We start from the raw sequence: 9,752 nt of genomic DNA, 5'->3' as shown, positions 1-9,752 counted from the left end.
TGCAATGTAAGTCAGTTTATCACAGTAAATAAGTGTGTGAAGTTTCAATCCATTCCCACAGGTGGTTACTGAGATACCAGCTTACATACAAAACATTAACCAAAAATTTCTAAGTGAAAAAAGGGGCATAATTTTGTAAAACAGCAAAATATAGTTATGGAACCTGTGCAATGTAAGTCAGTTTATCACAGTGAATATGTGTGTGAAGTTTCAATCCATTCCCACAAGTGGTTGCTGAGATACCAGCTTACATACAAAAACTTAACCAAATCGGGACGCGGACGCATGGGCGAGTCCAATAGCTCTACTATTCTATGAACAGTCAAGCTAATAAAGAAAATGCTGACGTTTAAGTTTCCATTGTAACACTGAGTTTGAAAAACAAGTATGCAATAACTGTAGTTACCCTCTTCTTTAATATAAGAGGGTCATGATGACCCTGGATCGCTCACCTGAGTAATATGAGTCACATGTTTCAAATGGCAAACTGATGCTAAAATATTAAGAAGGTAGGTCAGTAGGTCATATTCATTGTAACTGAGTCAGTTTTAAGATCAGTGTGCAAAACTGCACACATCGTCCAAATTTCAAGGCTGTATCTTAAAAAGCAAGAAAGTAGGTCAGTAGGTCAAGGTCACAGTCAAGTGATCCCTAATCGCTTGGGGTCATCAGGTAATTATAATTAGTGTAGGATATATGATCTGATAATTTTTGAAGTATTTTTTCCTATATAAACCATAATTATAACAAGTGACCCCCAGGGTGGGGCCACTTTTCACCCCAGGGGCATAATTTGAACAACATTTTAGAGATCCACCAGGCAATGCTACATACCAAATATCAAAGGCCTAGACCTTGAACTTTCAGACAAGAAGATTTTAATTTTTTTTCCTATATATAGAGATGGCACCTTAAAGATTCGAATTCATCTTTACGTATTTTTTACAGAGTGAAATGATAGCTAAGTGCACCAAATTACTAAACATATTTATGGTTTTCCTCCTCTCCGTGTAAAAAATAGAAATATTTGATATTTAAAAAATGGCTTTCTAAAAATATCTGAAGCAAAATGGACAACTCTTGTATTGACCGTTTTTCAATGGTTTTAGGACATCCCCAATTATAGTCTGTATTAAAAGTTTCCACGTCTACATAAATCCAATAGAATATAGCGTAAGTTTAGTCTACTTTTAACACTTTGAAAGAGCCTATACTGAACTTCCTTTTGTCTTTAAATAAAGTCAAAATCCAAGACTAGCCAAGAGTCTAAAACTAATGAGAAAAATCTGAGTGAAAGAGAATGACATGCTCTTTATTATAAGCTTACCAAAACCATACCAAAAATGTACCTGAAAGAAGATATTAAAGATTTTATAATGTAAACAAACCCCTACACCATTTTGCCATCAATATTTTTCATTCATGAAAGCACTCAATTCAGGTGATAATTGTTGATATATAATAAATGAGAGGCCCTAACGAAATCTTTTTTTCAGATTGTGTAAGCAATTTAAATGAAAATTAATGTTGATATCTGAAGTTACCCGCTTACCTTGTTTACAAGAATAAACAAGTGAATGAAGTATTGCCATGCAATACAAAGTCCCCTACTGGAAGGCACCTAATTTTCTGTACTGCAGTATAACATAATGAACTGATATCTGTCAATGATGTATAAACAATATAGTACTATATATACAATATGTTATAACAAAACACTTGGATTAAAATTTATATATATAAAAACCTACAGTTGTTTTCATATTGAATTTTTTTGGCTGATTATAAAAATGTTATCATGTAAGTTATTTATAGTAACAACAAAGGGAAATTAATCTTTAAAAAAAAAAAAAAAAATCTATATAATACAAGTCCACAAGAAACTCTTTACCAGGTAGAGATAGGTCAAAATACACCTAAAAATTGGATGTAACATACATGCTGTACCACAGAAAAGTGGTCTCGATTTTTCTCTACCGCCAGTAATAAAAAAGTTACAATAAAATCTATTTATAGTAACAACAAAGGGACGTAATTCTAAAAACAAGGGTGCCTCATGGTGGTGAACATTTGGTCCAAGTTACATCAAAATCCCTCCATGCATGAAGAAGAAATAACCCGTACAAAGTCATTCTTGAATTTGACCTTTGACCTCTAAATATGACCTTGACCTTAGACCTAGGGACCTGGTTCTTGCGCATGACATGTTGTCTCATCCAGGGGAATATTTGTGCCAATGATATCTAAATCCTGCTTTGCATGACAAAGTTATAGACCAGACAGGAAAAAAATCCTCTTGACCTTTGATCTCAAAGTGTGACCATGACATTTAAGCTAGGGTATTGGGTGTTGCGCACGACTCGTTGTCTCATCATGGGAAACATTTATGCCAAGTAATATTGTAATCCCTTGATGGATGACAGAGTTCTGGATCGGACAGGGCAAAAACCTTATTGACCTTTGACCTCCAATTGTGACCTTGACCTTTGAGCTAAGGGTCTGGGCTTTGCGCATGACATGTTGTCTCATCATGGGGAACATTTGTGCCAAGTAATATTAAAATCTCTTCATGGATGGGAGAGTAATGGACCGGACAGGAAAAAAACCCTCTTGACCTTTGACCTCCAATTGTTGACCTTTGAGCTAGGGGTCCGGGATTTGCGCATGACACATCATCTCATCATGGGGAACATTTGTGCCAAGTAATACTAAAATCCCTTCAAGGATGGGAGAGTTGTGGACCGGACAGGAAAAAAGCCCTGTTGACCTTTGACCTCCAATTGTGACCTTGACCTTTGAGCTAGAGGTCCGGGTTTTGCGCATGACACGTCGTCTCATCATGGGGAACATTTGTGCCAAGTAATATTAAAATCCCTTCATGGATGGCAGAGTTATGGACCGGACACGAAATTGCGGACGGACGGACGGACAGACGGAATGACGGAGAAGTGCACTCCTATAGTCCCTGAAACTGGTTTTCAACCAGTAGGGGACTAATAAACACCTTGTAGTTTTTTAAGGGTAGTTGACCAGTAACGAAAATCATCAAAGTAATCTCCATAATATTATGCTTTTTCAGCATTTATTCGATTTTCATGGAAAACAATGATCGTGAGAGTTCCATCCAGAAAATGTTGAATCGCTAAAACTACATTGCAGAGTCGATTACCTATCAGTTACCTTAAAATGTTGTACTTACAACCACTACCTTAAAATGTTGTGATTTCATTTGATGATAATGACTTTTTTTGTTACATTATTTGCAGCAAAGTACACCTGATAAGTATGAGAAAATTCTTCAAAATGACTACAACATAAGAAACAATTCCAAAGTGATCGATTGAAATGACAAATATAACCAGTGTGGCTACGTTGTTACACAAACGTGATACCAATTTAACTTTTTTGTAATTTTTCATTGTTGGATATATACATTTTATGTTTTCAAAATTTAGTATGTAAATTTTAAGTAAGACAATGTATCATCATTTGGAACAATAAATAACTTTGTCTTAAAGATCAAATCTTAATAACGTTTCTTAATGTCGTAAAATTTCTTTAATGTAATTTATGCATTATTGTACTTTATTTTCATGCACTACCAAACTTTCTATCAGGGCCTTACTACAACTTATAAAATAACTGTCAGTGTAAGCCATGAGAAAAGTGTGCATATTGTATATTGAATACAATAAGATTTAAACAAATGTAGGTCATATTTTGTCTGCCTGATCAGTTCTTGTTAAAAGGACCTATTTGATTTTTCTTTCACTTTTGACCAATGTTTTATGTTGGCTTCAGTTTATTGGTAAATTCAAAGTTGTTCCCCTTAGATTTTCTTGGGTAGGTACCATCTCTACTATTTAAGTCTATATTAAACTTGGTACCCCCAGGGCAGGGCCTCTTTTCACCCCAGGGACATAATTTGAACAATTTTGGTAGAGAAACACTAGGAAAGGCAACATACCAAATATCAAAAGCCTAGGCCTTGCAGTTTCAAGCAAGAAGATTTTTGATTTTTAAGTGTTTTTCCTGTACAAGTCTATGTAAGACTTGTAAGCTCAGGTGAGCTAAAAATGATTAGAAGTAAAAGGTTTTGCACATACAATCTTTATACCAACCTTACATACATAATACAAGCAAACAAAGATTCATATTTTATATCTGTATTTCATTCATTATACATGTACATAGACAACAACTGTACACTGTACATTTAATGCATATTTACACAATATTATATTTATATACAATCAACAATCTTAAGACTGCCTCATTTTCTATTTCAATATCTTTTTACAGTCAACTTTTTATTTATTATTATCATTTACAGTCATATTTTCTATTTCCATATCTTTTTCAGTTACATTTTCTATTCAAACATGTTCTGACTGTTGAAGTATACATTAAATGAGCCGCACCATGGGAAAACCAACATAGTGGCCTTGCGATCAGCATGGATCCAGACCAGCCTGCGCATCCGCGCAGTCTGGTCAGGATCCATGCTATTCGCTAACAGTTTCTCTAATTCCAATAGGCTTTGAAAGCGAATAGCATGGATCCTGACCAGACTGCGTGGATGCGCAGGCTGGTCTGGATCCATGCTGGTCGCAAAGCCACTATGTTGGTTTTCCCATGGCACGACTCAAATATTCATCTAGTCAAATTTTCTATTAAACCACCTTAATGAGCAGAACAATTGACTTTTCCATGTTTTCCAGCGATTTAAACAGACGAATACAACTAAGGACTGACTACACTGAACTATGCTGCTGAAGTCTCCAATGCTCGAAAGCAAGTGATTTTTCATTGTTTTATTCTTCACAGATGGCTACAAAATATATAGTACTGCATGTCCTGGGTTTAAGGAACAATACAGAATATTCTGGGATAAAAAAAAAACTCCGTAACATGAAAAACTTTTTCATTATGTTCTTTTGTTTTGCTGTTTTTTTTTTAATTTTCATTACTACTTCAATATGTAAAGACATCTTAAAATACAATATGCACTGCCATTTTTTTGGTGCAGTGAATAGAGCTTTTAACTGTAAGATCATGTTGCTTTCAAGGAGTAGGTAATGAGACATAAATTAAATTTCTTTAACTTGTATACTGATATTTTATAAAAAAATTTGGAAGTTTAAACATGTGCAGTTATTTTCAAATCTTTAAATGTATATTTACAGGTTATTATATGATAACTATACATATTTTAAACTTGATCCTTCTATCCTTCTCACACTGGCTATCAACTGCTGGGTTTACTCTCTCACAACAAACTGCAGATTTCTCAAACTGTTACACAGCTGACTTGTCTAACAGATTTCTAAGACTGTTACACAGGGGATGGGTCAGTCACCTTAAACTGTTACATAGGAGACTGTTCAAAATCTGTTACACTGAAGACTGGTCAAACATTCTTAAAGCTGTTACATAGATGACTAATCCAGAATGTTAACTTGTACAACCAAGATGACCTTCATATTTTCCCAGCTTCACACTGCTCTTTCAAATATGTTTCTTCATTCAATTAATAAAATCCATCACATGTATGACATACACAGTAGGTGACCAGCAGCATGTTACCTGTGTCACAACTTTCTACTGTATGTCTAAAGCTGCTCAATGTCTAAACCCGAGATTGGATCGGTCACGTCACATTGAACTGTGTATTAGAGAAAGCATGAAGATTACCCATCTGGCTCAATCCACTCTGCACATGGTTAATATGGATCTCTACGTTGTTCTTGAATGAACTGAAAACATAAAAGTAATGTTTTCAATAGTATTCAAATTTGTATTTGAAAATTACTTCATACTATGTAAACATAAAATTCACATGTGTGAGTGTGTATAAACAGTACTTTGCCCATGGTTTAAATAAAACAGTACACAACTAATACATACATAGCTAAGTACCGTACAACTGTGTACTCCTAATAATAAAATGAAAGTTTCATTAACAAATCGCTGTCGTACATAACATTTAACTGTAAATGTAGCTCTTCAAACACATACTGTTTAGATATTTAATAATCGGGTTAAATTCATCTGGAAAGGATTTTCTACATTCTAAAATCGTATCGAAAAATAAATAATTCCAGTGAAAGATGTGCATTTGATAATAATTATACTGTAGTACTGAATTAAATATTTCTTATGTTCACAAGCTGCAGTACCAGATATTTTTCAGTTTTCAATTTAGAGACATTCTTACAATGTTGGGTTTAAACTTGGTGGCAGCCATAAATATTTGCCTAAAAACTAGTAAAAATTTCAGATTTAGCAAAGATTATCTTGTCTCAAGCAAATTTATTTTAAACAGTATGTATCATTGCTGAACACTTAATTATGTAAAAAATTGGGAGATTCATGGAAAAAGATCACTAAATTTTAGAGTAATAATCCATGAACACAGAAGAAAAACTAACTTTTGTTCCTTCAGTCACGTGACCTTCTATAGTCATGTGATGCAAATTAGTACACCATCGCTGATGAAGGCAGTTAGATACTACCGAAATATACGGTAACAAAAGTTAGTTTTTCTTCTGTGTTCATGGATTATTACTCTAAAATTGACAATCCAGAAGAAGAGATCAACATTCATAGTTGTAAGATCACTAAAGATATGTCAACTTTCCGAAAGAAACAAAATCGTAAGACCATTTTGTAAAAATCATACAAATCCAAATACTAGTAACAGCCACCATTTAGAGAAAAGGAACATTAACTTGTCATGTAAACTATTTAAAGAGAAAATTGTGGAAACAGCTTAAACAGTTAGGGAAATAGAGAGTGGAAATTTTCTTACTTGATATTATTTCCATCTAGTTTGGAACGAACTTCAGTGAGCGTGTCTTGTAAAGACTTGAACTCAAAAGAATTCAGCTCATTCTCTGAAAATGTCTGCAATGAACAAAAGAAAGGAAAACATTTAACACATATTTACAGTCCAAATTTATTTATTTCCATGAAACTATATACTGTCGTTGTATTATACAAATTTACACAAGGTCTTTTCATTACTGTAGGCATAATATTCCAGAGGCAACAGCAATTGACTGGTCATGTTTGATTATACAGATCATGTCTTCATATAAGAATCTGAGCTTGAAGAAACATGGCCGAGGCATTCTGCAAAACATGTCATTATGGCTGACACTTGTGTCTATGTATTTCAAGATTTTTCAGGGCAGATAAGGTATGGAGTAGATATGGTTTTGGTAGTTGGAACATCAGGTACAGAGAGACAGACAACCAGAACAAAACAAGAGCTGTCCGTAATACAGCAAGCTCGACTTTTCTCAGTGCTTGACTCTGAATTAGAGATTTGCCAGTAAAGACTTTATAAAACAAAACAAAATTAAGTTAAAAAGGGGCATAACTCAGTCAAAATTCAAATCAGAGTTATGGGGATTGTTTCTCCTGGTGTAGACTTTGATAGTAAATAACTATTTTAAGTAAGTCAAAAGCCAATGCTGGGGTGAGTGCAATAGCTCTACTTTTCTTTGAAAAGTCGAGCTAAAAACAAAATCGTATTCCATAATTTATACAAATCCTCCTTGTATCCCTTTCCTGAAAATATTAATAGAGTTTCAACAAGTAACAAGTGTTTGTTTCAGTTTTATTTACCTTTATCTGTAGCATAAGAGAAGTCAACTTTCCGATCAGCTCCATCAATGGCTCATTTCTTGCCAGCCTCTTATTGTGGAACATATTCTGAAAGAAATACCACGTCATTTTTAAACAAGTTGTCCAAAGAAACATTTCAGGAATTCTGACCTCATTATACATTTATTTCAGAAGTGTAAAAACAGCGTAAAAGAGGCCTAAAGCATTAGGTGCCGCTGAGCCTGCCTTACAAATGATCGAAAGAAGTTACATTAAATAGATCAAACAGAAGCATCAATTTGACACAAACCAGACTTCTCCATAAACTGATCTTGTCAAGGTTGTCCAAGGAAAGTAATGTATTGAACATGTAGATCAACCCTTTGCCATTTATTGTTGAAGAGAGTTACTGTCCTTGAGACAGAAAATTAATTCTGTTGTTGTGTTTAGTGTCACACCGATACATTTTAAGTTACATGGTAGAACTGGGTAAAATCACCAAGTCATCTGGATGGCTTCCTCACATGAAGCATTCTACACCCAGTGAGGTTTGGAACCAACATTGGTGAAAAGCAAGTGATTCCAAGCCAGCAACTTCAATTTCTCAGCCATGGAAGAAGCCCCAAGGGAGGGAAACTGAACTGAATTTGCTCATCAGCAGTATGAATTACAGTTCCAAGGAGGGAGTCCCTCAAGTGATGTGCAAGTTTGGAAGGGTGTAGTATATACTTACATTTGTAATTTTGTTAACCAGTTTAGCAGCCTCTGTATCAGCTTTCTCCTTCACCTCTGATGGCTGGTCAATTGGCTTCAATCCTTGTTCTGGTGAAATCTGGTAAAAATAATGTGTAAAATTACTTAAAGCAAAATCACATTGTCATTTAGAATTTTTAAAGTGTTCTGTATACTGTAAAATCATTTAATTCGTGGGCATGAAATTTCATGGTTTTGGTCAAAGCGGCAATTTTGCGGGGATATGAATTCATGGATTTTAACTTCTGAACATAAAATGGGAATTTCACTTCTGCAGATCACACAAACTGTTTGAGTGAGCCAATGTGAAGCCAGGGAACATTGTTTCAATGCAGATGCTTCTGTAATTCACAAATTGTAACATTCTAAGCACTAAGCTTATAATTTGGTGCTATACACTTTTTTCACTCAAATCTATACCTCTACGATGAAAAATGAAACCTTGCTCATCTTCTGAGGGAGATATATTTTCACATTTAAAATCTTGAAATGGCATTTACTCACTTCTCAATGAAATTATGCATACATAAAATATTCAAATATATTTGCAATGTCTTATACTATTAAACTTCAAACAGACAACAAAAGTTTGACCAATCAGAGACTTCCTCATTTTGCTTGATTCTCGTATTCAAACTGCTCTTTCTAATCAGATGAATACACTTTTGTCAAGTAAACAAGAGTACAAAAGTCACAAGAAACATCCGTGAACAACTTGAATACAATTCACTTCAATATAATGGATTATGAAAATATTCAGCTCTTTCAAATCTTGATCTAAACTGGCTACTTACAAAATATGACTTTGATAAGTCTTAGAAATGTTTCTACTTATTCATCATATACTGTCAATTTTCACACCGTCAAGAAACCATCGACACATCCATTTTTCAGTTGGGTTTAACGTTGCATTGACAGAACTGAAGGTCATATGACAACTTTCCAGCTTCGATGGTGTAGGAAGACCCCAGGTGCCCCTCCATGCATTATTTCATTACGAGCGGGCACCTGGGTAGAACCACCGACCTTCCGTAAGTCAGCTGGATGGCTTTCTCACATGATGAGTTCAATGCCCCGAGTGAGCGGCAAGTGATTCAAAGTCAGCGAAACTAAACAATCAGCAACACCGGCGCCCCCCGCACATCCATAAAGGGTGAACACATTTGTCCCATTTTTTTCAAAATGGACGTTTAAGAAAAAATGTACTTACATCATGACAATACTGCTGCACACCAACTAAATATTCATTGAGATCTTTATTCAGGTTTTCTAACTCTAGCACAATGTTGGCATATTTCTTCTGAAACTCTGGAGGTATAGGTTGCTGATAGGACTTCTACATATAATGCAAAAACAAACCAACTTAAAATACTATGAAATTAAATTAT

At 34.6% G+C, this 9,752-nt stretch overlaps 1 protein-coding gene across 3 annotated transcripts in view; it reads right to left on the bottom strand.

Moving 5' to 3' along the window:
* Positions 1 to 4,150: 4,150 nt before the first annotated feature.
* Positions 4,151 to 9,752, bottom strand: part of LOC123536102 (protein lin-9 homolog) — a 33,659-nt gene continuing 28,057 nt past the window's right edge. For all 3 annotated transcript variants that reach the window (XM_053529274.1, XM_045318925.2, XM_045318922.2), the window contains 5 exons: positions 9,575 to 9,700; positions 8,345 to 8,443; positions 7,633 to 7,719; positions 6,812 to 6,906; positions 4,151 to 5,756 (listed from right to left, as the gene is read on the bottom strand). In XM_053529274.1, coding sequence (XP_053385249.1) covers positions 5,651 to 5,756; positions 6,812 to 6,906; positions 7,633 to 7,719; positions 8,345 to 8,443; positions 9,575 to 9,700 — 513 coding nt within the window. In that variant the 3' untranslated portion in view covers positions 4,151 to 5,650. The remainder of the gene's footprint in view (positions 5,757 to 6,811; positions 6,907 to 7,632; positions 7,720 to 8,344; positions 8,444 to 9,574; positions 9,701 to 9,752) is intronic.

This window comes from Mercenaria mercenaria, chromosome 17 (assembly GCF_021730395.1).
Source record: "Mercenaria mercenaria strain notata chromosome 17, MADL_Memer_1, whole genome shotgun sequence".
Classification (NCBI taxonomy): domain Eukaryota; kingdom Metazoa; phylum Mollusca; class Bivalvia; order Venerida; family Veneridae; genus Mercenaria; species Mercenaria mercenaria.
The sequence above is the reverse complement of the archived record's forward strand: the minus strand, read 5'-3'. Positions and strand labels throughout refer to the sequence as shown.